This window comes from Neocloeon triangulifer, unplaced genomic scaffold (genome assembly GCF_031216515.1).
Source record: "Neocloeon triangulifer isolate White Clay Creek 2 clone unplaced genomic scaffold, ASM3121651v1 ptg000017l, whole genome shotgun sequence".
NCBI classification, from domain to species: domain Eukaryota; kingdom Metazoa; phylum Arthropoda; class Insecta; order Ephemeroptera; family Baetidae; genus Neocloeon; species Neocloeon triangulifer.
The window spans coordinates 5,850,202-5,875,775 of record NW_026775559.1 but is presented as its reverse complement, the minus strand read 5'-3'; the positions used below and the strand labels follow the sequence as shown (position 1 = coordinate 5,875,775).

Below are 25,574 nucleotides of genomic sequence, written 5' to 3'. Positions count from 1 at the left end.
TGTCGAATATATAAATCGATATTACATAATTTCTCGGTGGGATTTGAGTGAATCAGTTAAGTACAATTGACTCTATGGGTTGCGACCACGGCACATAAGTCCTGCCGGTAAAACGGTACAATAATTCATAATAATAAAATAATATGATTTTTTGTGGACAGCGCTCATTGGTCATCGGTTGCAATAAATGCCAAAATTCATGAATAACATTCTTCAGTTGGTAATATTAATATACGACGTTTCTTCGCAAGAAGTTTTCTTCGGTTCGTGCGGGTTCGTGTCAAGGTTCGTGTGTAAACAGTGAGCCAACATAACAGAATTGCTACAGGTGACAGGACGTCTGAAAAACGAACAACGAATTCAACAGTCAACAAACACTTGTCTTTTGCTGCATATCAAAAGAATTTTCAGGATTTTGGTAGGTGTTATGTGGAAACTCTCTATTTTTCGTGGCGTCTCATATTTAAAGAATTTAATAATGGAGTTTATTTCAAATTTAATTCGTTATAATGAGCCGCGGTTGAGGCTGACTTCTCTTGTGTTATGTCTCAAGGGGAAAATGAAAATTCGCAAATTAATTTTTAAATACTTGCAATTTGATTGTTAGTTTTATCATAGTTTAACGATAAAATTTTGAAAAAGTTTTGAATTTTCAGAATTTGTAATCGACAGCATTGTTTTTTTAACGATGAAAATCATTCACTTCACTTTTAGGCAGGCTTGGCTGGAATTCTTCTACACATACTGCGCTTACCCTTGCAGCAGGAAGAAAATATTTCTCTAGCAAAGTCATTTGAAAATGGAAACACAAGCCACGGCCTACCTTGGCCAAAGCAATGCCTGGGACCCAGCCACCCTGAACAATGTCCAAGTGTCTCAGCAGTGCATGATAAGAGTGAAAAGGTTTGTGTACAACCATCTGCAATTAGTTTTTCAGAGCTGAAATAATGTTTCATTTGCAGGGACATCATGTCCATCTACAAAGATCCTCCGCCCGGAATTTTTGTGGTGACTGATGAAGTGGACATGACCATGGTGCACGCTGTCATCACAGGCACCGACGGCACCCCTTACGAGGGTGGCCTCTTCTACTTTGTGATACGCTTTCCTCCCAACTACCCAATTGAGCCACCAAAGGTCAAGTTCATGACGACTGGTGGAGGCTCGGTGCGCTTCAACCCCAATCTTTACTGCAGTGGCAAGGTTTGCCTCAGTATCCTTGGAACATGGCAAGGACCTGCGTGGAGTCCTGCTCAAAGTCTTGAAAGTGTCCTCGTCTCCATCCAAAGTCTGCTTTGTGAAAATCCTTATCACAATGAGCCAGGATTTGAAAGGGTTAATAACTTAAATTAGCATTTTTTTTATAATTTAAAAGCTTAGGAGTTTTTACAAATTGAAAATAATATAAATAATATAAGTTATATAGCCAAGTGCAAACATAAAACAAAAATTTAAATCTGATATTTATTGTAAAATATTTTATTTTAGGAGAGAAACAAAGGAGACAACGTGAAGTACAATGAAATCATCAGGCATGAGACTCTGAGAGTTGCAGTGATTGGTATGGTGGAGAATGAATTCTTTCTCAACATCCCGAAGCAGTTGCAGGATGTCATGGAGCAGACTTTCCTGAACTACTATGACAGTTACATAGCCCTTGCTGAGAAGAACGTCCACATGACCAATATTGCCATGCAGGTCAGTTTTATTATAAATAAAATGTCTTCGACTTTTTAAACTGAATTTCGTACAGGACCCCTTTGGAGAAAGAAGAGGAAAGTTTGTGTACAATTTGCTGTCTCAGAGACTGCCCCCTATTTTTGAGAAGCTGAAGGCTAAGTGGGGTGAACAGGCTGTTCCTACTCAACCTGTGCCTGAATATGCTTCAGCTGCTGGGGACCAGAATGTCGAACCACTTGAGTTCTCAGACTTGGAGGACATGTAGTTCCAGACTGTTTACTGAGGCGAACACCTACAATCATCTCGCCAATGTTCAAAGTGCTGGGCACTGCAAATATCTGCAGATGCCATTTTTTTCCGTTCACAAATCAGTTCCAATATTTATACTTGCCGAGTGACTGAAGATAAATAATTAAAAGTTACTCTTAAATGGTGTATAATTTACAAGTATTATGCCTCTTAAAGCATCTTGCATATTTAAACACTTTGCTGTTTCGACAAATTCCGCCAATCAAAAGAAGCTCATTCTCACAACGATTTAGTAGACAAACAAAACTTGTCATAAATTTGCAACGTTGAGCTGCTTTTTTACAGTGCTTGGAATGTAATAATTTTCTCTTTAAGTTTGTATCAAAATTCAATATGGAATCCGATGGAAGCAAACACAATGAATTCCAAACATACAGTTTGATTATAACTATGCTGTCTTTTTTCTATTGGTAAATTCTTGTCTAATTTTTTAAAAAGCCAAAATATGTGGGAGTGTAGAGCCATATATGACAAAATTGAAAACCAAAAATGTAATTAACATACTTCAATCTCATAATGACAGTTTTTCCCTCCTCAAAGTTAAGTTACATTGAAGGTACTTGATGTAAATATATTATGTATATTCTGCAAATTTATCTAAATTCATTCTAATAAAATTGTTCCTTTGATCATCAGCTCAATTTGATAAACTAGATTGCTACTTAAGAAGGTTATTAACTATTGTAATTTTTTTCAAGTCATCGATCTGTATTGAAACGAACAACCAATAAAAGAAGATAAATTTGTTACAAATTAAATCGACTTTAAATTGTCAACAACTAGTATATTTGGTGTATTTATATATGTTTGAGTACTTGCATAGAGAACATAAATAATTAAATTCTGCAAAACCAATTTAATTAAAGTAATTAGCGGTAATTAGACTGATTAAAATTGTGGTACGTACACCGTCACAAGTTAATCGCGCTTAAACCATTTGAAAGTGCCATCACGGCTAATGGCAACGCTGCCAGGCGGCGAAGACACAAATCAAAAAACAAAAACAATTGAGCGTCGCTTATGATCGGTCCTTTGAATCGTCTGCAGTGGTCAATGGTGGTGCTTTATTGATTTTGGTGAGCGTTTTCGCGTCTGACCGACCGGCAGAGGAAATCTCTGACAAGAACTGCAACTTCAGGTACTGCTCGAGTCACCGGCGCCTGCGAAAGGGACGGCCTCTTGCTTTGAAGTCCTCTCTAAAGGTCAGGGGCGTTGCCCCCGTTGTCTTCTAGGAGCGGCCACGATGGCGGACCGCAAAGCAGAATTGGAAAGGAAAAAGGCCAAACTGCAGGCCATCAGGGAGGAGAAGGAACGACGGCGCCGTGAAAAGGAGCAGAAAGAGGTAAATTCAATGTCTTAACAAATTCAGGGACGCCCTTGATCCCAAAAGTGAGTTTTTGTTTGTTCGAAATTTCGCACCTGTCATCTGTCAAACTCGGGCTTTTCATGCAAAGCGACTGTGTTTTCGTGCATTTCCTTTTGCATGCGCCGGACGAAACCTCTCAAAAACCACAAGGATTAACTTTTGGCATCCAGTGGGTTGGATCAGTGGATTAGTGGCCTTTTATTTGATGGCGCATGACTCAAGAAAATGGCATTTCAATTTGTGTGGGCGACTGCTGGGCGCACTGAAGTATTTCTCGAGTTGTCCCATTCAACTGCACTTTTTTGTTTGCAAATTTTTTTTGTCTATAATATATAAGAGTTACCATTCCACTGACTGATATTTAAAATCTCGTCAGGGAACGACCCTGCAATGGTTTAAGAATATGCAATTCTATAATGTAAGTATGAAAGTAAAATTAATTCAAAATTTATGTATCTGGATAAGAACATTGTTGCTGTAAAAATTGTAAGCCATATCATATTTTCCTCGGTTAGGCTCATTTAATCCACTGCTTACCCTAATTGTTACCTGTGTGATTGGTTCAGATTTTGTTGGTGCGTGACAGTGCGTGATCAAGATTACGTCTACTATTTTAATTTCCTCCTTTGTGTTCGCCTGTATTCCGCCACTCCTAGGCATTAAAAATGTACCATTTTTTTTAGTTATTAATTGTTAACCGCTTTTTTATGAAATCTTGGTGCCTTTGAAATTTAAAACCACAACCTGAAGTTGCAAAGTAGGGAGTTTCCAGCAAGTTTTAATTTTCTTCAGCGAGCGTATCACAAACAAGAAAAGCTTTGCGTAAGTTTCTCGATTACAAACTAGATTTTTTCTGTTTCAAAATCAGTGCATACTTAATCCGGTTCATTAAGCTTAAATTGTTAGTGGTAGGTGCTTTCTTTTTTGGATGGACTGCTTAGCTTATCCGGCAAACCCTTTTTTGTCGAAACTCTGCCTTAAAGGGCACAGTGTAATGAAAGGCTTCTCTGCCGACGGTTGATATAATCGCAATATAAAAACGCCTCACTAGACTTTATTGATTTGATCCTTTGGCCATGTCCCCCGTGTCATGAAATTGTGGATCTACTGTTATTTAAGTAGAGTACTTTAATTACGATTATTAAAATTGATGATTTAATTAACTTACGTAAAATCTGTTTGAAATCAAATTTTCAATAAACAACCAATTTTTATTTTGATAAGTATTTTAATTTAATTAAAAGATTTTATAAATTGTAACTGCTAGTTTTGAGAAAAGTTAAAAAAAAAACATCTACAGTTCTACACCAAATTTAAAAGTTAGAATAAAAGAGAAAACCAATATAATTGATAGTGGACAAAACTTTTGCTTAACAAATATCCTCATTTGCAAAATGCCTGTTCTTTTTTGGTTTCACAATTTTTCTACATAAATTTTTTAAGAAAATTAGCAAGTGAGATTTTATAAGCTAGAGCTCAACTTTGTGTTCCTCGGCTAATTGAGCCGCATTTAACTTCACGTGTAAGCACCGTAGCGTGAAAATCCGAAGCTCAGTGCGTTTCCAAAGTCGTAAAAAAGACAGGCCCATAAATTAAGGTGTTATGATAATCAGCTGCCTGTAATTTAAGATAAGAAATTCATCGCGTGAGGCGTGAATCTCCATATTTTTCTTAAAAAAATTAATTAATTTAGAAAATAAAATCAATCAATGGGAACGAGAGGGTTTCGACGGAAGGTGGCCGGCGAACTGGCCTTCGGTGGAGTTGTGCGAAAGCGACGTTAATGACCTTGGGTGCGCAGGCGGAGTTGAGTTTCGCACCTGGCTGGAAGCGCTGCAGTCGGCCGCTCTGTCACATGGTGCGAATGATATGTTCTCGAGCGACAAGTGGAAGGCCGAAAAGGCCCGAAAACAGGCCAAACTCATTGAGTTGCGGCGCCTGAAGGCGGCCAAAGAGTCTGAACGAGCGGCCAAAGAGGTTAGTCAAGCGGAACCCTTGTTCCCAGGGCACCTTTTGTTCTCTCCAGTCCCTTGCACTCGAAACGCTCGGGAATCTCGTTCTCAGAAATCGGCGCTTGTATTCGCGCAATTATGCTGATGAGGCGATGAAAACGTTTAGCAAACGATTGCAGACACCAGGCCCCAGCAGTTACTTTGCCTGTTGAAGAGTTGGGCGGTGCAGTCGGGGAACGTTGACCCCAGGCGGCTGCCCAGTTGGGGACGCCGGCCGGCAAGCGATGCCATCGATTTGCACAGCACGGAAACGCACACTTTCGGCTTTGTTCGCTTCAAGTGCACCCGGCATGAATCATCTGAAGCTCCGCATTTTTCGTATTTTATTAGATATATGTTCAAAATGTCCTCTAATGTCACGGACTGATGATTTGACGCTGCAAACTCATGAATTGTTGACATTTTTTTTAGATAAGGATAAAAAAAATCTTAAGTACCTTAGGAGTGCAGGATGAAAACAAAAAATTATCAAATACTTGAAAATGTGTAGACAGATACATGATAATGATGTAAGATAATTGAAATCTTTTGAGGATTTAGTCATAATTTTAACTAATAATTTAATATATTTTGTCTTGTAATGAATTTTGCTCAATAATATTATATTATTTAAATTAACACGTAACTAAAAGTGCAAACATAATCTTGTGCAAAGGTGTCACTTTTTTAACATATATTTTTTTTGCAGCTTGAAGATGCAACTTTGCGAGTGGCGACGCAGGGCGCGGCCAGCATGGACCAGAAGAAAGAGCTGGACGACATGCTCAGCTCATTGGGAGTGGCGCCTGTGTCAGACGTCCTCTCGTCTCTGTCCAGCCTCTCTTCTATGCCTGACAATGGACACACTGGCAGCACCCCTGAAAACAGCATTCAGCCAAATGCAGCTCTATCCGCCGCTCAACTTAAGGCAGCTAGGTTTTTTCTTCATACCTATTAAAGATCAATATCAATTGGTTTGTTTTATTTTAGGAAAAACAAACTCACACAGCTAAGTGTGGTACCGGTCCAACTGACCAATATCCCACCTTCAGAATTAGTAGTCTACAGCAAACAAACACAAACCGCCGGTACAGGTCCTGAAAGAGACGGTAAGCATCTGAATTATGCTACGGGGGTTTCAATCATGCCTTTGAATAGTACTTTGACTATTTAGAAGAAGAAAATTAAATTTTGAATAAGCACTGAGGTCTTTTGAAAACAAGTAATTCCGTCAGTGCTTCCAGCTTAATTTAGTTCCAAATCTTAGTTGGTTTTTCATTTCCATCCTTATTTGTTTTTTTATACCATACAAGTTATGTTGGATTTTGTAAAATTCTTGATTTGTTGTTTTTTTGAACCACATATAATTTATGAGTATTACCGTGATAATTTTGCTTGGTTGCAGTTTTTAGATCTCTCTCATTTCTGTTCCTTTCCTTTTCTTCTGGCTGGTACGCACATTCGGACGTTGCAATTTTCTTGAATTGGCCTATCATCTTTTGAATAACACAAAATGCCTCACATGCAAACCGATTTCATATATGAAAATACAAATTTTCACGTCTAAATTGCGATTTCAAGTAACAAAATGTGCATGGAATCATAAAACTCATTTTGTCACTTCTATTTGACAATCATTTCGTCGACGGGAGTGAAATCAAATAAAGCAGAATTGTGAGTGTAGGTTAGCGCTAGTGCTGACATTTGTCGCCTTTGTTTTTCAAATGTTTATGCCTACTAAATAAAAGGATCCCTCTCCCCATGTTCTTCCTCTTCTTCCCTCAAAGGATACTTTGAAGATTGGTGGAGGCCTCGCAAAGGTTAGTAATCGCTCAACTTCATTACATTGTTTTATCAATAAAATTCCTGCACTTCACATGCACAACTAGAGAAAATGAACATTCATAGTCAGTCGTTATATTAAAATAAATCCTTAAGTGATCAGATAATACAAGTAAAATCAAGTAACTTGAGCCCAGCCAGACTTACTGCAGTCTTGTTGATACTTTTCCTTGAAATTTGGTACCTAAGGGGGCTTCACTTGCTAAACTCACTTTTCACTCCCTATCAGAACTTCATAATTTGTTCGGTTTTATTGAAAAATAGTTGCAGATATATAGTAGAAAAACTTAGAGGTTTGTTACATCCTTGCACTCTCTTCTGTTTAGTGATTTAGTCGGTAGATCTAGTAACTATTTTTTTTAGTCTATCAGCAAAATTACTTGTTAGGTTTCAATTCTATTTCTCAGTTTCATAGAAACCAACTTTGTTTCTTTTTATTCTTTAGGTTCTACCTTAGATGTAAGCTGCAGCCGTATATGTGAGTTCCTTCGAAAACAACAGTCAATAATTTTATGAATTCCATTATTTTCATTGAGCATTTTCAGTGTTGTCAGCATGTAGATTTACTTTTTATGACAATACACCTTTTGTGGTTCTTTAATTTTGTTCCGATGTGCTATTTAGATAGATCAAGTTAAAATATCAACTTGACTTGATGATTGTGATACACTTTAGTAAAACGCTCTCTTTTTTCCATTTCCCCTACCCTCAGCTCATGCATTCGACTATTACGGTAAGTTGGGAATTCAAATTTTTATTTTACTTTTGTTGCCTCCAATCCAATCGGTGTTTTTAATTCAAGGAATAAACCTTCCTTGTTTTTGGCCAACCTGATTATTTTCTTAATTTTACACAATCTTTCTCAACGTTTTGCTCTTATTGAGCAATTCCCTATTTTTTCATTATGAAAAAAAAAACAAGATAGTCGCTCAAGTCCGAAATTAACGCACATTCCATTTATGTTACATAATTTTTATATCAAGGATCAGTTAATTTTTGTTATCTGATTTCGTTTTATTAAAAATTTTCTTTTCATGTGAGGTATTGTGTTACTTCTTTCTTGTGTTTGCGTTTGTTATGTTTCAACACAATTAACCACTCATTTACCCAATTCCGCATGAAACCCCTCCTTGGAGACCCTTGGAGCATGGCTGACGTTTTTCCTGTTTTCATTTGGAAAAAGGGAGTTGGTAGAGAATCGCCTTGTTCAAGTTTGTTTGCATGTTATTCATTGCGCACGTTTACTTTTGCATCTGCTAGAATAATTCATGTCAACTTATTTAATTATTAAAGCATGCATAACATGGAATTAACTTTTAAATAAAATTAATAGCTGTGGTTTTAATCATGATAATGAGCTTAGCATCACTGTATTAATTTTATAGCTTTGAGCAAAACGCCGAAATTTGCTTTTGGGTCAGAGGAGGCTGGATCAAGCATTCAAGACTTGAACAATATAATAATTATGTTGATCCAGTGCTCATCCTTAACACTAACTAAGTAAAGCTACAAATTTTGGTGGTTTGCTAAAGATTTTTATTTAAATACAATTGTAAATAGACTGATTCAATTTTTAAAATTTTAAATGAAGTTAAGACTCTTTCTATCTCTTTCCCATGCTGCGCCGCAGACGAATACAATCTAAACCCAGCTTTAGAGTGGGAGGATGAATTCACAGGTAGGTCTCCACTCTATGTCAAAAAGAAAAGAAGCACCCGATTATTTATGTACAGAAAATTTTTAATAGTAAATTGAAAATTTTATTTCCACCTTGATGCCAGCAAGAAAGTGCAAATTAAATTATTTTATTCTTCATTTTTGTAGATTACTATAGTTATTACCGATATTACTTTCTATTAGGTAAATTATATCCAATTATTTCTCTTGAGTTCCATGCTTTTTCTTGAGTTTGCATGCTAGTCTCTCTGTAAAGTAAATCTTTAGTACGGTTCAAAACACTAAATTATTTATGTGTGCTGTAAGTTGGAACTGCGTTATCATTTGAGCGATTATCTTTTTGAGTTATGCATGTGTCCTTTTTAGAAGTAGAGTCGGATAAGCTATTGTTTTTGGGGGGTGCCTGGAACTGTGCATGTGTGTGGGTGGAAGCACCCAACTGAGTTGTGAGGGGGCCAGCTTATTCACCACAGTTTTGACTTTCGATGATCGCCAAGCTGAGGACGAGGACCATTCGCTGCCACCGCACTTGGACGGAGGCGGACTCTTTCAGAGCAAGTTGCCACCCGGCATTCTGCCCCACGGCCTGCCACAGGTCAAAGAAGTTCAGCCAGCAATCACAGCTGTTGAGACTGAAGCAGCTAAGCACGAGCATGAAAAAGAAGGTTAGTTTAAGGGAAAAAAATGGCTAGTGATTTTAATTTTGCTTTAAAATGCAGTCAAAGAGCTCAGCGAGGAGCAGAAGCAGATGATCATTTTATCCGAAGACTTTCGGCGTTTTATTGAGCATGCTGGAAGAATTATGGAGAGGGCTTTGTCTGAGCAGGTTGATGTCTGCATTGATTACAGTGGCCTGCTGGATGGAGACGATGGAAGGTATTTCCCCTTTTTTTATAAATTTTAATTATACTGATTTTAAATTCAAAGTGATGAAAAATCTCGGGCCCGTTTGTCCCTGAACCGGGTGTTTGTGGATGAGCGCTGGTCGAAGAGTCGCTGTGTCACATCACTTGACTGGTCACCTCACTATCCAGAGCTGCTACTCGCCAGCTATCACATCAACGAAGACAGCCCGCACGATCCAGACGGCGTGTGCTTGGTTTGGAACACCAAGTTCAAAAAGACAACCCCCGAGTACATTTTCCATTGCCAATCTCCTGTTATGTCCTCCATCTTTGCCAGGTAAAATGATGAGATATTATGTTAAAGCTCATCTCATTTGATTTTTTTCTTAGATTTCACCCTAATTTAATTTTGGGAGGCACCTACTCGGGCCAAATAGTTTTATGGGACAATAGAGTGCACAAACGAACACCTATTCAGCGGACTCCCCTTTCGGCAGCCGCCCATACAGTGAGCATAGTTTTACTTTGTGAATAAGCATGGTCATTAAAATAATAACAATTTTAGCATCCTGTGTACTGTTTGAACGTGGTTGGGACGCCAAATGCACACAATCTCATTTCTATCTCCACCGACGGCCGTCTTTGCTCCTGGAGTTTGGATAACCTTTCAGCGCCCCAGGAGACGATGGAGTTGCAAAACAAACAAGGTAAAGCCATGGCCATCAAAAGCCTGGCTTTTCCCAACAACGACGTCAACAATTTTGTAGTTGGCTGTGAAGAAGGTGCCATTTGTACAGGTTAGTTTACGTCAGAATATCACCAGATTGCCCTTTAGCTCAATCTTTTATTTTTTACAGCATGTAGACACGGCTCAAGAGCAGGCGTGATAGAAACCTATGAAGGGCACCAGGGTCCAGTAACTGGCATCCACACTCACAATGTGCCCGGACCAATTGACTTTTCGCATCTTTTCCTATCGTCGTCCTTTGACTGGACCATCAAACTGTGGAGTGTAAAGGTATATTTTATATTTATAATATATAACAAATGGTCAACAATTTTGCTGTGTTTTTAGGAAAATAAGCCTCTTTATTCCCTGGAGGACAATGGTGATTATGTTTACGACGTGGCCTGGTCGCCCGTGCATCCTGCGTTGTTTGCAGCTGTCGATGGCTCCGGAAAGCTCGACTTGTGGAATTTGAATCAGGAAACTGAGGCGCCAATGGCCAGTGTCATTGTTGATGGTGCTCCTGCCCTGAACAAAGTTTCTTGGACTCAATCAGGACTGCACGTGACTGTCGGTGATGACCACGGAAAGATTTGGGTCTATGATGTTGGGGAGGTAAGGAACTTTCAATCTTGCATATTGATCGGAAATTGACAGATGCGTCAATTTTAGCAATTGGCTATGCCACGAGCAGATGAATGGAGCAAGTTTGCCAACACACTGCAAGAGCTCAAGTTTAATCAAGTAGAAGAGGAAGTAGACAAAGTAACCATGAGTGCTGGCCAAGGAAGCGGATTGAGCAGTTTGGCCTCATCCCTATCCTCAAGTCCAAATCCCATAAGATGATTGCCACAGCCAGTTTAAATAATAAATAAATCAGTCTTTAAAAATGGTCATCTCTTATAGTAATTTATGAATGATTGGGATAAACTTGGATGCCTTTTACAGCCGTTTCTGTGCAATATCGGTCGATATTTTATTTGCAACTCCATGAAAAGAATTGTGAAATTATTTTTATTAATTTATTGCTTCATTAAGGTGTGTCTTTTTATGTAAATGTTTTGTACAGAATGCAAAACACGCCTTAGTTTTGTTATATTATCAGTTCAACCTGACAAGAGAATTCTTTTCAATAATTTTGCCTCGTTTTTGAGACGTGGATTGCCTATACAAGACGGATAAACTGCAGCTTTTCTCTGCAAAACTATAGTTAAACAGCTAACTGTCCTTGGTAGACTCTAACCTAGTTACCATCCCATCAAGTTATTGCCAACTGGCTGATACAATGTTGTTAGACCTGGACCAGTTTGCAGATTCATATGTAGAATTAAAGTACTCAAGCACTGCTTAACAAAGAACCTCTCCCGTCTTCAAAAATGCATCTTGTATTGTCTGGTAACCAATCTAATTCTCTATGAGCTAATAATGTTCCTTCACTAGTGACCAAATGCGTTTACTCAGTTAATGTTTCAGGAAGCAAAAATTAAATTGAATTTAAAAAGTCATCGGAATAAAAACTGCAGCAGAAAAATGAAGTTTTTATTTGCTTATTTGTAAACAATTTTATTAGTAAATCTTGGATGTCCTTAGGAAGTTAATAAATGTGTGCACTTTTCCAACAAGGTTGCGGCCTTTAAGCATTAAATTGCATTCCAAGCAAAAGTTAACAAATGAGATTTTAATCTTAGTAGCTCTAAATTTAATTTTGAGAGCACACAGGACTGTATTGTTAGCCAAAGTTTCAAACTCGCCTCCCGCGTGTGCTTGTTTTCCCGCGCGAGCGCTGTGATCACGTGACCATTTCGTTGTTTCGTTCGGTTTGATTATCAAGGATGGCGGACAAAGATGAGGGCGAAAAAACAATCGCCGAGGACTTGGTGGTCACCAAGTATAAAATGGCAGGAGACATCGTTAATCGTGAGTTAATTTACGCTCTTTTATTTGGTACATTTTTCGGGGACAGGGGTTCCAAATGCAGAGTCCTACAGGGGATCGAAAAATGCCACGACGCCGCCTGGCCATATGGCGGGCATGGTGGCATGGCCGGTGACCCATGTGCACCGTGCATCGTCGGCATTTTGCATAATTTGACCATCAAGTCCCCTCGCAAAACTCAATTTAACTCTTGTTTTATTGAATTTTTGGCCAAGTTTGCCTACGGGCCGGTCGACGTTTGGAAAAGTGGACACTTTGATCTGCTTCTGTTGAGCGAAAGTTTTGGCCCCGTTTGCACGCGTGGTGAGCTCTGAATCTCCTCTGAAAACGAGCCCTTTTGCAATGAAGTACGATCCTTTCGGGGGCTTTAATCCTCGCAATGAAATAAATAATTATTCTTGCTCGTGTTACAGGAATTTTGAAGCAATTGGTCGACAAGTGCGTGGTCGGCGCATCCGTGAGAGAAATCTGCGAGTGGGGAGACAAACAAATTTTAGAAGAAACGAGCAAAGTATTTAAAAAGGAGAAAGAACTCAAGAAAGGTGGTTTAATATTTAAATTAATTGAATTTGCAATTCTATAATTAACAATTGTTTTGCAGGAATTGCCTTCCCTACGTGCATATCCATCAATAACTGCATTTGCCACTATTCTCCAGTTGCCAGCGAGCCCGATTATCTTATTAAGGATGAGGACCTGGTCAAAATGTAAATTTAGAGCCTTTTTTTCATTTGTTTCTCTAAATTTGAAAGTAGTCTAGTCACTTCCAGCACTCTCGTGCCCTGCTTAGCTCCGACTCGGCTTGCCTTGTTCGAAGTGTTGACAGCATGGGTTGTGCTTATGGAAGGAAATTAATTTGCACTTTTCTCACTGCGGTCATGAGACCTCTATCCTTATGTCTCATCATGACCTGCCAGAGAATAGGCGTACAATTAATCATTTTGCATTCATTGAAAATCTCTTTCCATTCATACGCTAATACACTTAATTTAAATTAATTAGTTTTCCATTTAATTAAAAAATATATATATTTCCAAGCTAAAATAATTTTTATGACAAAATAATTATATTTCAGTGACTTGGGAGCCCATGTTGATGGTTTCATTGCAGTGGTTGCCCACTCTCTGGTTGTTGGAGCAAGCAATGAAAGAAAGGTCACCGGCAAAAAGGCGAATGTAATGCTGGCTGCCCACCTTGCATCCCAAGCGGCCCTTCGACTACTTAAGCCTGGAAATGAGGTATGTCTAAAACTCTGCTATTATTATTTCTATTTGATATTTAAATGATGAAAAACCATCGCCATTGATTCTATGTGAAAAATCTTACATGCACTACCAACTGATGTTGTTTCATTATTCTTCTGAAAAATTAAATTTTTCCTCAAAGTAAATTGAGATCTTCTGTTCCAGACATATGCGATAACAGAGGCAGTGCAAAAGGTGGCCGAGGCATACAAGTGCAAGCCCATCGAAGGCATGCTTAGTCACCAGCTGAAGCAATTCAAAATCGACGGTGAGAAGACAATTATTCAAAATCCGAACGATGCTCAGAGGAAGGAGCACGAGAAGTTTGAAATCGGGCCCAACGAGGTCTACGCCATGGATGTGCTTATCAGCACAGGGGAAGGAGTGGTATGTTTCCATATCAATCTTTTGTCCCAGTAAATTGAATTTAAATAAATTAAATGCTTCTTATTATTTCTAACAATTTAAAACTAATGGTTTTTTTAATGTTTTGTTTTCAGGGACGCGAAGGTGATGCTAGAGTCTCTATCTTCAAGAGAACAGAAGAAACCTATCAGCTGAAGCTGAAGGCGTCTCGCATGTTCTATGCGGAAATTTCCAACAAGTATGGAACCATGCCCTTCAACTTAAGGCTGCTGCAGGAAGAGGGCAAGGCACGAATGGGTGTTGTTGAGTGCCTAAGCCACAAGCTGATCGATCCCTTCCAGGTTCTCTATGAGAAACCAAGTGAGTCTCCTTTAATATAAATGTTGAATTTAATTATTATTGAATGATGATTGAACATCTCAATTGATCCAAATGAAAATTACTCATTCACATGCATCACCATCTGATAAAAATATTATAATATTATAGAATTTCAATAGAACATTTGAATTCCTCTCACATTTTAATGTGTTTGTTCGCAGATGAGTTAGTAGCTCATTTTAAGTTTACGGTTCTCCTCATGCCCAATGGTCCTCACCGCATCACTGGTTTTAACTTCGAGCCTGAATTTTACCAGTCTGAGCTTAGTGTTGAAGATCCAGAGATTAAGGTAGGAATCAATGTTTATTTGTCTCTCAGACTGATTTCGGCCACTCCTGTTAAAACGAACCCTGCTCAGCCACAACTCGGCTTGCCTTGTTTGTGGTGATGACATCATGGGTCTTCAGCAGGAGGAAATTAAACTTGAAAGCACTGTTCTTGTTGCGAAAGTGAGACCTCTATCCTTATGTCTTGTCACTTTCTGCTGGAGAGCAAGCAGACACTCGTAATTCAATTCTTTTTACTGCTGATACATTGAATTATTTACTCATTTTTTAGAAGCATTCAAATTGATTTTAAAATTTGTCATTTAAATATTTCGTTTAGGAATAATGGCTTTAAAATTTGAAGGAAAAATCATTTTTTTGAATCAAATTATTATAGAGCTAATTATTGAGAACGATAAATTCATAAGAGGAATTTATAAATTTTCAGTCTCTTCTAAATCAATCAGCAAACCCTAAATCTGCCAAGAAAAAGAAGAAGAAGGCAGGGAAAGCTTTGGCTGGTGAGGTTGGTGAAGATTCGAAGGAGGAAACAGATGCATAGAGCAGCACGACCATTTGATGAGAGTGTCGTTCTACTTATGTGGCTGATGAATTCCGTTATTCAAAATAAATTTTTCAGTATAAACATAAATTTCTGGTTTTTTATAGCACATTTTCCATCTGGCCTCTTTTTTTAATATACCATGCTAATTGCTATCAATGATAATTTAATTAAAATATTTCCATGCTTCCTGTGGTCACTGTTATCTTGAAAGTTATTAAATTTAAATTTTGGTCAGCAGAGAAATATCAGCAAAGCGATCAGATTTGGTCCTTTTTGTAGGCGTCAACTATATCCTTGTTTAGCTTGGTAATTGCGCTGAAATGGATCTGTTGCTAGAATTTTTTTTATTGATGTAATCTTGGTTATTAATTCTACAGCAGCTCAAAGCTGCTATAAAAATTCACCGAAGTTCGACTTTTATTTTAGAAGAATTTATTTTTGGCACGGAGCGTGAGTGATTGATATAGATTTGTATAATTATAAGTAAGGTGATCGCGAGCGCACTTGTTGCCCCATGGGCGTGAGCTTGGTCAATGTATGAATAATTTATTATTGTTTGTTATGTTGTTAAATTTGTTGATTATTATAATGTGTAATGTTTTACTTCACCGACTATACATATATGTAGAAAGCTTTGAAACTCCCCACTACAGAACAAAACTACACTAAACAATAATCTTTATAAAAAATTTACTTAAGAATTGTAATAATTTTTTACGTCCTATTGGATATATTCCGCCCTATTATGTTTAGATATTTATAAAGAAGACACTGTGCCGCACAGGTTGTATAAATGCCATCTTTGCAGGCGCTCTCACAGAAATCGTTTCTTTTTGTCATTTTAACGGTTTGTAACTTATAACTGCTTAAAGTAAAAACTACTTTGCCAAAAAAATTTTAATTGTGCATTACACGATTCAGAAAACAGTGAAAACACTAACAAGTCAAAATTGTTGTAATTATCAAAACGCATAGATGTTATAGAGTCACTCTCGTTTGCAAAAATGGCATTCAACTGAAACTAGAGGGACCTTTAGAGATTCAAGTTGGAGCTTTGGTGCAAAATGACATGGTTCTCCAGAAAAAACAAATTCTGGAAGAAGGGCAACGTGTACTAAGGATGCCTGTCCGACAGGAGATCTTGCATTAAGCTTTGTCATGAGTGTCAAAATATAATAAATAGTTCCAATACGATTTTTAACAGCGCATTAAATGTAAAATAAAGTTTTGTAACTTTCAAAATGCAAAAGAAATTATTTTTGTCATTATCAAGAAGCACGGACGCTTTATGCCGCAAGCTGGTTTCCTTACTTCCTATATCAGATAAGAAATGATGGCTGGGGCAAGTGACTTTCAACTGAATTCACTGAATACCATCACTTCATAATTAAAAATGAAGTTTAGAAGACTGATCTTTGATCTAATAATTTTAGTCCCTCTTTCATTTTGTAAAACTTGCAAACATGGGAATAAATTGAAACTGGATGGACCTGTAGAGTTTCGAGATGGAGCTTTGGTGCAAAATGACACGGTTTTCCTGAAAAACGAGTTTTGGAAGGAGGGAGACGAATACTATGGATGCCCGTGCGAAAGCAAATCTTGCATAAGACTTTGCCATAAAGGTGATTCCTATATTATTTAATTCCAAAACAATCTCGATAAATATACGATTAAATAATGTATAGATTTGGTGGCAAAAGTGGCTGCTGCGTTCAGTAATATTATGACGCTACCCAAGAAAAAATACAAAATTGATGTATTTCATGGAGGCGAATTAAAAACTGTACATTTGCATGAGCACTTTAATGTAATAGAAGGAGGTGAATGTGATGAGGCCATACTATTGGAACCAGAGGAGGAGGAAAGCGATAAGCATGTGGTTTTAGCAAACGGATCTCTACATTTCTCTAATCTGAGTGATAAAGAATTGAAATCTGTTTATGGCTTTGAAGAATATTGCATTCTCAATGATGTATTATGTAGAATATTCTTTCCCAACATTTGAATTTTAAAACTTTTAATTGCAGGAAGATGGGAAACTTCGCGTTTTGCAATGCTTCTATACTGAAACAAATGGATTTAAGTTTTACCTTTACCCAGTTTTCATGATCGGGTCCGTAATTTTCCTTTTTCTCACTTTACTTGCATTCATCGTCACACCCGAAATGAAAAATCTTCATGGAAAAAGTATCGCGTGCCAATCATTTACTCTAATGATGGCTTTCATTGGCCTTACAGTAACGTATTTATCTGGAACCGATAACCATATTGTGGTCTGTAAAATGTTTGGTAAATTAATTGTAACAACATATTATATATAGATAATTAATATAATATCTGTTTTACTTTTATTTCATAGCCTATATTGCTTTTTACTTCCTACTCAGCTCATTCTTTTGGCTAAATACGATGTGCTATGACATTTTCTGGACTTTTGGGTATTAAAATTTAATTTTTTTTTACACTCGAAATAAATTGATTTATATCAGAAATTTCAAGAAAATGACCGGCTCTTTACAGCAGACGCATAAAAAAAAGTTTCGCATGTACGCGCTTTACTCCACAATCAACCCTCTGATTGCTGTGCTCCTAGTCATTATACTTGACCATACTGTCAGCGAAAAATCTTATTTCTGGCCTGGTATCGGCTTTAAGAGTTGTTGGTTTCGATGTGAGTTTGATGACCGCTACTAAGGTGCATTAATATTAATTTTTTTTTATTCAATTTAAAAATTGCAGCACACCATCAGGAATTTTTATTCTTCCAAGGACCTGTTCTACTTCTGCTCATTTTAAACACCGTTTTCATTTTTGTAGCCTTGGTAAAAATTACAAAGATGAAGAACGAAACAGCGGTTCTAAAGAAAGGCGATAGCATGACGCACAGGGGAAAGGGTTCCAGGCTGGAAGACAGGCAAAGGTGTGGGTTTCCTGTTTTTCTTATATATCTCCTTTGAGATATTTACCATTTCTCAATTAAATGGAAATTCCAGGCTGGCCTTGTACTTGAAGCTGTTTTTGTTGATGGGTGGCACGTGGGTGATGGAGGTGATTTCGTGGGCGGCCCACAGCAAGCCTGAATGGTTGTGGGTGCCGTTTGACATAATCAACTGTTCCAGGGGAGTTTTGATTTTTGTCTTCTGCGTCGTCACCAACGTCAAAGTCCGAAATTCGCTCTTACGTCGTTATTTGCCAAAGTACGCAAGTGCCGACATCAATAGTACAGGGCAACGTTCTTTCCACTCTAAAGCGTCCGCCACTTCTGATATTAATATGTCAGTGACAAATGATGACCCAGCCGCTGCAGTGCCTCTCAAAAATCTCAGGCATGATGAATCGTCATTTTAATTTAAATAAATTGCATGAGTTTTTCAATGTCATGTATAACACTGATCATAAATCATAACCGAAATTAAATCTTAATTCATTTTTGTAAATTATTTGCAAGAATTTTATTAATATGAAGTTATTCAATCATACGTATTCAATAAAGTTAAATTTTTTTCAATCTGAAACACGATTTGATGTTTATTTAAAACAAAAACAAATACTGTTGATTCAGCATCATACATAGCCAGAGCGCGCTCTTTGCACTCTGCGATCTGCGCTCATTGTGGGCACACATAAAATAATTAAACTTTGTGAATTGGGCAAAAATTCCAACAACAAAATAATTACATACATTTTATAATTTGTCCTTTCAGCTCAGTATTTCTTGATTATTACAATTTTCACATTTAAGTTTTACGTTTATATACTTTTTTCAAAAATCAATTTTTATTAGAGAAAAACAATATTTTTCAAGCAGAGCGCGAGCGCAACATTTGTATAGTCGTAATCGCGAGCACACTGTCGACCCATGGGTGTTAGCGCTGTCTTGTATGATAAATTGATAAATTAAATTTGTTATGTTATGTTTTATATTTCATGAGAGTATTTAAAATTTGTTGAATAATATTTTTTATTTAAGTATTCACTCAATTTTACAGTGTAATATCTAACTGCGAAAATGTCCAAAAAATTATTAAAATTAAATTTAGCTATTCATATTTTTCGCAACGTTTTATTTTTATAATTTTCATTAATATTTCATTAATATAATATTTTATTGATTATTATTAGAGCTTAAACCATTATGTTCATTAAAACTTAATAAAAAATAATGTACTATTTGATACGTCATAAATAACAATAAAATTATCACACAAAAACATATATGTAGCCGCACAGGTTGCCTATACACGATCTATGCAGGCGCTCTCGCCACAATTGCCACTTTGTCTCTATATTAAGAGGTTTTAATTTTTAACAGCTTTTACGGCACAAAAATGTCATAAAAGAATTAACAGAGTATTAAATACACGATCATAGAACTCTGAAAGGTCAATGCTACATAAAGTTTTCAAAATTCAAAGCAAAAACTTTTTTCCATTATCGAGAAGTACGGATGTTTTCATGCCGCAAGCTGGTTTCCTTATTTCCTATATCAGATAAGAAAATATTGCTAAGGGGTCAAGTGACTCAATAAAACAGTTATTAAACATGAAGCTGTTCGGAAGACCAGTCTTCGTTCTGATAATTCTAGTCCAGCTTTCATTTTGCAAAACTTGCAAAAATGGGAATAGATTGAAACTGGATGGACCTGTAGAGTTTCGAGATGGAGCTTTGGTGCAAAATGACACGGTTTTCTTAAAAAACGAATTCTGGAAGGAGGGCGGCGATTACTATGGATGCCCGTGTGACAGAAAATCTTGCATTAGGCTTTGCCATGAAGGTATTTCCAAACAGTTTTTTTTTTCATTATAATAAATTTCAACCCTAAATTACAGACTTCGTGCCCAAAGTGGCTGATGTGATGAAAAAAAACATAACGCTACCAGAGGAAAAATACAATATCGACATATTTCATGGAGACAAATTAAAAACTGTGAATTTGCATGAGCACTTTAATGTGATAGAAGGAGGTGAATGTGATGAGGCCTTTCCTTTGGATCCAGATGAGGAGGAAAGCGATAAGCACGTGATTTTAGCAAACGGATCTCTTCATTTTACTCATCTGAGTGATGATGAAATGAAATCTGTTTATCGCATCGAAGAGTACTGCATTCTGACTGATGTATTTACGTTAAAGTTGTATTTCCTTACATTTGATAATTAAAACAACTTTAATTGCAGGAAGACGGGAAACTTCTTGTTTTGCAATGCTTTTTTAACGATACTGGTTTGGGCAAACAAGAGGGAGCAATGGAATTTCATTTTTACCTTTACCCAGTCTTCATGATCTGCTCCGTAATTTTCCTTTTTCTCACTTTACTTGCATTCATCGTCACACCGGAAATGAAAAATCTTCACGGAAAAAGTATCGCGTGCCAATCATTTACCCTAATGATGGCTTACATTGGCCTTACAGTAACGTATTTGTCAGGAACCGATAATCACATTATTGTCTGTAAAACGTTTGGTAAGTTAACTTTAATATTTACAATATAAAGAATGTGTCTGTTTAACTTTCCTTTTTGTAGCCTACATTGCTTTTTACTTCCTACTCAGCTCATTCTATTGGCTAAATACAATGTGCTTTGACATTTTCATGACCTTTGGGTATTGAAAAAATTACATTCTGCCAACACCTTGTATTAATCGGTTTTAATTTAAATAGTAATTTCAAGAAAATGACTGGCTCTTTACAACAGACGCACAAAAAAAAGTTTCGCATGTACGCGCTGTATTCCACGATCAACCCTTTGATTGCCTTGATGCTAGTTGTTATACTTGATCACACTGTCAGCCACACGTCCTATTTCTATCCCGGTATTGGCTTTAAAAGTTGCTGGTTCCGATGTGAGTTTTATGGCCAATATTGCATTATACTTCATATTTTAAACTTTAATTTTTTTAAATTCACAGCACACCATCAGGAATTTTTCTTTTTCCAAGGCCCTGTTCTATTTCTGCTCTTTTTAAACACCATGTACTTTATCGTGACCCTGGTGAAAATCACCAAGATGAAGAACGAAGCAGCGGTTCTGAAGAGAGGCGATAGCATGACGCACGGAGGAAAGGGTTCTGGGCTGGAAGACAGGCAAAGGTGCGGGTTTCCTGTTTTTTCTTCTATCCTCTTAATTTATAAAGCATTTCTCGATTAAACGGAAATTGCAGGCTGGCCTTGTACGTGAAGCTGTTTTTGCTGATGGGTGGCACGTGGTTGATGGAGGTGATTTCGTGGGCGGCCCACAGCAAGCCCAAGTGGTTGTGGGTGCCGTTTGACATCATCAACTGTTCCAGGGGAGTTTTGATTTTTATCTTCTGCGTCGTCACCAACGTCAAAGTCCGAAATTCGCTCTTACGCCGTTATTTGCCAAAGTACGCGAGTCATGACATCAGCGGCACGGAGCAACGTTCTTTCCACTCAAAAGCGTCCGCCACCTCTGATATGTCAGTGACAAATGATGATCCATCCGCTGCAGTGCCCCTAAAAAATCTGAGGCAAGACGAAACGTCTTTTTAAGTAAATGAATTAAATGATGAATTTTTTTTTAAATATTATGGAATAGTAATCATTACAAAGTTAAGATCTCAATTGTTTGTTAAAATAATTTCATAATTTTGGCCTACGACAAAATTGGCTAAATTTGTATAATTTAATCAACTTTTTAATTATTTTTATGAGTAATATTTTATATTCTTATAATTCTGATCCGCGATTGAAATTAACATTATCAAAGCATTGGTTGTAAATTTAATAAATAAGAAATTTTAACAAATATAGACTATAATTTATAGAACTTTTCACTTCAAATTATTAAAAACTGTTGAAGGTGATGCTCCTGTTTTTTTACCCTCTGGTGTTGTGGTCATCGTCATTGACTCACTGGTTTTTATATCGATGAAGACTGAAAATTTTGTCAAAGCTAATGAAATAATTTTGGACACATTGGCCGACAGATTGAGATAGCGAATTTGGCAGAGACAGGGACCCAGGAGCTTATTAGTTTTTTTCTGAGGTTGACATATTTTATGGCACCAAAATCCCAAAGTTGCTATACCAATGTCGCGTACAAAATTCGGCAGTCTCTGAGTCAAGAGACAGAGACAATTAATATTTAGGAAATGATACAGAAACGACTGCTTGCACGCAAAGAATAATTGCAATTACAGACTATAGCCTGTTTTTTTAAACCTTTGAAATATGTGTCCGTGCAGCAGTGCAGCGTAAATACTAAAAGTGAGTACTTTGCAATCCGCGGTACGTTTCAGTCAGCCAGGTAGCATAAGTTTTGATTTATTATTATTATTATTATTTTTTTTTTTCAATAAAAAGTCTCCTAAATATAGAATTTTTAACTAGGTTTTTACTATTTTTTTATGATATGTGTTTACTTCCTCGTTAAGTTCCGTCATGTGCTGCTACCAGTCGAAATCAGAGGAAGTGCGGCGTGGGCACTTAAACCACAATCTTGATTAAGCAGGTTTAAGCCGATAATTGACTTTGGTTGGGGTCAAGTGACTGAATTGTATTATTTAATTATTACAAATGAAGCTGATCGGGATACTGGTCTTCGTTATAATAATTTTTTTCACTCTTTCATTTTGTAAGAATTGCAAAAATGGGAACAAATTAAAACTGGATGGATCTGTAGAGATTAGAGAATTAAGGCTATTATGCATTAAAAAAATCCGCTTATACAAATTATTTTAAATTGAAAAACAAAATGCGCTTTTTGAGTTTTTTTGCATGTTGTATTTCTTTATTAGAGCAAAAGAATAATGATACACTTTCGTTTAAATTACAAACATATTTTAAGTGAACCATCGTTACAGTCTATTTCCATTCTTTTTACGCCAACTAGCGGGAACGTGGGCAGCGTGTAGATGACAGCAACATAATCGGTGCCTCCTTTCAGACCCACGGGCATATTCAGAATTGATTTTGACGGAAGGCTGATTTTGCTGAAGTCAGCGACTGCCAGTTGCGGTCCTTTCCACTCGGAAATTCTTACACGCAGGTGGTCCGTTGCAGGTCCTTTAGCTGATTCAGTGACAAGCGACATCAGAACGGCACCAATGAAAATGTCTCGGTCAAACGCAAACTGCGCCGTGGATATATTCCATTTGCCCTCAGCTTTGACAGAGTCAAATTTTCTGAATTTAATTGTCAACTGCGGAACTTCCAAATTTTCACAGGACTTGCTAAAAGATTTTTTTGCAAATTTTTGGTTCCCAAAAGGTCTAGGCTTGGCTTGAGGTGTCTGTTTCTTAAAAACCCTGCTCTTTGGTCCCTTATTTGGAAATGCACCGTCAGCCAGAGAGGTCGATGGCTGCTCTTTTGGATCTTGCTGAGACATTGTCCTAATGCTCCTGTTTTTGTTCATCCACTCGGGTGCTTTGGTGTCGTCATTGGTGGTAATGCTGATTAAGGTTGAAAGATTTTCCGAATCGGACAAAAGACCAGAGCTGGTGACGTTGTCTGAAAACTCTTGCGCGGACAGACTGAGAAACCGAATGTGGGCGAGACAGGGACCCAGGAGTTCTTTGGATTTCTCTGGAGTCAATTTGGCACCAAAATTCCAGCGTTGCAACCAACGCAGCGCGGCGTATAAAATGGGCAGCTCCGAGTCAAGAGTCAGGCAATCCATTTTTAGGAGATGCAACAGCGACGACTGCTTGCACTCAAGGAATCCGTCAGACTCCAGACAAGCACCCGTTTGTCCGACCAACACCTTTTAAAAATAATATGTTTAGTTATACATTTAACACACGTGTGCCATTTTATATAATTATAATGTATTATTGTAATATGCTATAGGATAATCACACACGGAGAAGTCAAAAGTATGCAACTTGCTGTACGTGTCTGTCGGCCAGGTAGCATAATAATTTATTTAATATTATTTTACTTTTGTTCTTTAATTTACAAATTACTCTACAAAGGTTTTTGGAATTCATTTGTAATGTTTCGGAATGTTTTTTTTTAAAGTTATTTATATTTAATCTAGATAGATTTAAAAAATATATTTCTGAAATCTCGGCTTATGATTTAAAAGTGGCCTGCATTAAAAAGTTTAAAGGATTAGGCAAAAAATCCACTGTCAAAATGGTAAGGCACAGTAAATGTCCTGGTTATATGCATGCAATGTGATAAAAAAATTGTTTGTGACTTGAGAATAATAAACTTATTAAATAAACTTGTAATTAAATTTTTTCACAATTATTAATAATCACTTTTTCTTACCACATCAATCTTTTTGATCATATTTGATTTCTCTTTCTTGTTAAGCTCGGTCAAGAAGTTCAGAACGTCCCAAACGCTACTGGAGTTGACATTGTCCTCAACGTAACGTAGACAAAACGTTTTCAGCCTCTGAACGTCATACAGTTTGCTCAAATTGAATAATTCTGCGGCATCAGCAATCGATTTTAGTTTTATCTGATCGGTGTAGGCGAATCTGAAAGCAATAGCAACAATATATTTATTTTTTTTTATTATATATATTTTCTTCCTAATTTTCTTCCACCCACTTGATTAGTAGGGAGAACAGGTCAGGCCGCAGGGCTGACATATTGAGGATGTCGGTGTTTTGCGGCAGCCCATTTATAAGCTTTTCGAATACTGGGCTGAGCCGCAACAATATCATCTTGTGACAGTAATAGGTCTTAAAGAATATTTCATATTTAGTATTTCTTCATTTTCCCTGCGCAACCTCGCGCACCTGGCTTTTGTATCCGTTACTTGCGTAAATTGTTATGTCCGTGTGAATTTTGTTTTGGTACATGTACCAAAGTTGATCCGATAACGAAACATGCTTCGTCCGCCAATCCGGCTCTTTTTTCTCCATGAAGAAAAAAACACGGCCTGTCTGCTTGTTAAGAATTAAAAGGTGTAATTAAATCAAAGAAATGAATAAAAGTTGTGGAAAAACAAACCAAAATAAATAATACAAACCAGTTAGTTTAATAGCTGTCAACTCGATTTTTAGAGCTTTGTAAAGAGTGAATTTTTATCTTATCGCGAGAGGCATCCATTGCACATCCGCATAATATGGCGGCGAGCACGTACACTCCATACTAAATTGCTTTGCGATTAGATTAAAGAAGCAGCAGATATTTTCAAAATTCAAAATATTGCTGAATTTTTCATACAAAGAACCATTTAAGTCTCTTCAAAAATAAATTTTTTCCAGTCAAATTTCTTTGAAATTGCATTTAAAAATAAAAGTAACTTAAATTTTTTACTAAAATAAGAAGAAAAACTGCATTATATACCTCTCATAAAATCTTAAATACAAATTAAAAGTGGCATAATCTGTTTAATATTGCATCAATATAAATTATTTTATTTAAAATAAAGAAAAAAATCGCAACGAAGCTGGAATCGTATAA

The 25,574-nt window shown here is 37.0% G+C and overlaps 6 protein-coding genes across 20 annotated transcripts; 5 read left to right on the top strand and 1 right to left on the bottom strand.

The window, feature by feature from the left end:
• The first annotated feature begins 293 nt into the window (after window positions 1–293).
• LOC132203121 (ubiquitin-conjugating enzyme E2 Z-like) lies at window positions 294–2,736 on the top strand. The gene is made up of 5 exons (XM_059630622.1): window positions 294–418; window positions 715–903; window positions 963–1,335; window positions 1,489–1,698; window positions 1,754–2,736. Exons 2-5 carry the CDS (start codon window positions 800–802, stop codon window positions 1,943–1,945), a joined length of 879 nt encoding a protein of 292 aa, XP_059486605.1. The 5' UTR covers window positions 294–418; window positions 715–799; the 3' UTR covers window positions 1,946–2,736.
• A 251-nt stretch (window positions 2,737–2,987) lies between these two features.
• LOC132203719 (cytoplasmic dynein 1 intermediate chain) lies at window positions 2,988–11,298 on the top strand. 15 transcript variants are annotated; one of them, XM_059631691.1, is made up of 15 exons: window positions 2,988–3,127; window positions 3,222–3,331; window positions 6,056–6,282; window positions 6,337–6,455; window positions 7,134–7,166; window positions 7,634–7,666; window positions 8,819–8,866; window positions 9,363–9,530; window positions 9,585–9,741; window positions 9,793–10,047; window positions 10,101–10,218; window positions 10,276–10,507; window positions 10,568–10,728; window positions 10,786–11,052; window positions 11,110–11,298. In XM_059631691.1, exons 2-15 carry the CDS (start codon window positions 3,233–3,235, stop codon window positions 11,281–11,283), a joined length of 2,091 nt encoding a protein of 696 aa, XP_059487674.1. In that variant the 5' UTR covers window positions 2,988–3,127; window positions 3,222–3,232; the 3' UTR covers window positions 11,284–11,298. The 15 variants fall into 15 exon arrangements, with proteins under 15 accessions (XP_059487674.1, XP_059487682.1, XP_059487684.1 ...); XM_059631699.1 differs by lacking the exon at window positions 7,634–7,666 and adding an exon at window positions 7,901–7,921 and having other exon boundaries at window positions 7,095–7,166; window positions 9,339–9,530; XM_059631701.1 differs by lacking the exons at window positions 7,134–7,166; window positions 7,634–7,666 and adding an exon at window positions 7,901–7,921.
• Window positions 11,299–12,182: 884 nt separating this feature from the next.
• Window positions 12,183–15,281, top strand: LOC132203722 (proliferation-associated protein 2G4). Its single transcript, XM_059631707.1, has 8 exons — window positions 12,183–12,354; window positions 12,786–12,914; window positions 12,974–13,079; window positions 13,448–13,610; window positions 13,782–14,003; window positions 14,117–14,342; window positions 14,525–14,652; window positions 15,078–15,281. The coding sequence occupies exons 1-8, from the start codon at window positions 12,270–12,272 to the stop codon at window positions 15,189–15,191; spliced, it is 1,173 nt and encodes a 390-aa protein (XP_059487690.1). The 5' UTR covers window positions 12,183–12,269; the 3' UTR covers window positions 15,192–15,281.
• A 1,266-nt stretch (window positions 15,282–16,547) lies between these two features.
• On the top strand, window positions 16,548–19,010 carry LOC132203721 (G-protein coupled receptor Mth2-like). Its single transcript, XM_059631706.1, has 7 exons — window positions 16,548–16,816; window positions 16,880–17,166; window positions 17,222–17,483; window positions 17,554–17,632; window positions 17,684–17,865; window positions 17,934–18,114; window positions 18,188–19,010. The coding sequence occupies exons 1-7, from the start codon at window positions 16,588–16,590 to the stop codon at window positions 18,540–18,542; spliced, it is 1,575 nt and encodes a 524-aa protein (XP_059487689.1). The 5' UTR covers window positions 16,548–16,587; the 3' UTR covers window positions 18,543–19,010.
• A 710-nt stretch (window positions 19,011–19,720) lies between these two features.
• On the top strand, window positions 19,721–21,946 carry LOC132203247 (G-protein coupled receptor Mth2-like). Its single transcript, XM_059630882.1, has 7 exons — window positions 19,721–19,968; window positions 20,024–20,310; window positions 20,370–20,655; window positions 20,717–20,795; window positions 20,854–21,035; window positions 21,102–21,282; window positions 21,354–21,946. The coding sequence occupies exons 1-7, from the start codon at window positions 19,737–19,739 to the stop codon at window positions 21,700–21,702; spliced, it is 1,596 nt and encodes a 531-aa protein (XP_059486865.1). The 5' UTR covers window positions 19,721–19,736; the 3' UTR covers window positions 21,703–21,946.
• Window positions 21,947–22,921: 975 nt separating this feature from the next.
• Window positions 22,922–25,253, bottom strand: LOC132203190 (BTB/POZ domain-containing protein 1-like). The gene is made up of 5 exons (XM_059630773.1): window positions 25,138–25,253; window positions 24,905–25,051; window positions 24,714–24,847; window positions 24,427–24,640; window positions 22,922–23,914 (listed from the first exon to the last, which is right to left on the bottom strand). The coding sequence occupies exons 2-5, from the start codon at window positions 25,028–25,030 to the stop codon at window positions 22,982–22,984; spliced, it is 1,407 nt and encodes a 468-aa protein (XP_059486756.1). The 5' UTR covers window positions 25,031–25,051; window positions 25,138–25,253; the 3' UTR covers window positions 22,922–22,981.
• Between the last annotated feature and the right edge of the window lie 321 nt (window positions 25,254–25,574).

Coding starts and splice junctions, on each gene's coding strand:
- LOC132203121 (XM_059630622.1), top strand. CDS start 800: ATGGAAACACAAGCCACGGCCTACCTTGGCCAAAGCAATGCCTGGGAC. Junction 1,336..1,488: donor ATGAGCCAGGATTTGAAAGG/GTTAATAACTTA, acceptor ATTTTATTTTAG/GAGAGAAACAAAGGAGACAA. Junction 1,699..1,753: donor TGACCAATATTGCCATGCAG/GTCAGTTTTATT, acceptor AATTTCGTACAG/GACCCCTTTGGAGAAAGAAG.
- LOC132203719 (XM_059631699.1), top strand. CDS start 3,233: ATGGCGGACCGCAAAGCAGAATTGGAAAGGAAAAAGGCCAAACTGCAG. Junction 6,283..6,336: donor GCTCAACTTAAGGCAGCTAG/GTTTTTTCTTCA, acceptor GTTTTATTTTAG/GAAAAACAAACTCACACAGC. Junction 7,922..8,818: donor TCATGCATTCGACTATTACG/GTAAGTTGGGAA, acceptor GCTGCGCCGCAG/ACGAATACAATCTAAACCCA.
- LOC132203722 (XM_059631707.1), top strand. CDS start 12,270: ATGGCGGACAAAGATGAGGGCGAAAAAACAATCGCCGAGGACTTGGTG. Junction 13,080..13,447: donor GATGAGGACCTGGTCAAAAT/GTAAATTTAGAG, acceptor ATTATATTTCAG/TGACTTGGGAGCCCATGTTG. Junction 14,004..14,116: donor TCAGCACAGGGGAAGGAGTG/GTATGTTTCCAT, acceptor TTTTGTTTTCAG/GGACGCGAAGGTGATGCTAG.
- LOC132203721 (XM_059631706.1), top strand. CDS start 16,588: ATGAAGTTTAGAAGACTGATCTTTGATCTAATAATTTTAGTCCCTCTT. Junction 17,484..17,553: donor TGTGGTCTGTAAAATGTTTG/GTAAATTAATTG, acceptor TTTATTTCATAG/CCTATATTGCTTTTTACTTC. Junction 17,633..17,683: donor GACATTTTCTGGACTTTTGG/GTATTAAAATTT, acceptor GATTTATATCAG/AAATTTCAAGAAAATGACCG.
- LOC132203247 (XM_059630882.1), top strand. CDS start 19,737: ATGAAGCTGTTCGGAAGACCAGTCTTCGTTCTGATAATTCTAGTCCAG. Junction 20,656..20,716: donor TATTGTCTGTAAAACGTTTG/GTAAGTTAACTT, acceptor TCCTTTTTGTAG/CCTACATTGCTTTTTACTTC. Junction 20,796..20,853: donor GACATTTTCATGACCTTTGG/GTATTGAAAAAA, acceptor TAATTTAAATAG/TAATTTCAAGAAAATGACTG.
- LOC132203190 (XM_059630773.1), bottom strand. CDS start 25,030: ATGGAGAAAAAAGAGCCGGATTGGCGGACGAAGCATGTTTCGTTATCG. Junction 24,848..24,904: donor GTAACGGATACAAAAGCCAG/GTGCGCGAGGTT, acceptor ATATTCTTTAAG/ACCTATTACTGTCACAAGAT. Junction 24,641..24,713: donor CTGTTCTCCCTACTAATCAA/GTGGGTGGAAGA, acceptor TATTGCTTTCAG/ATTCGCCTACACCGATCAGA.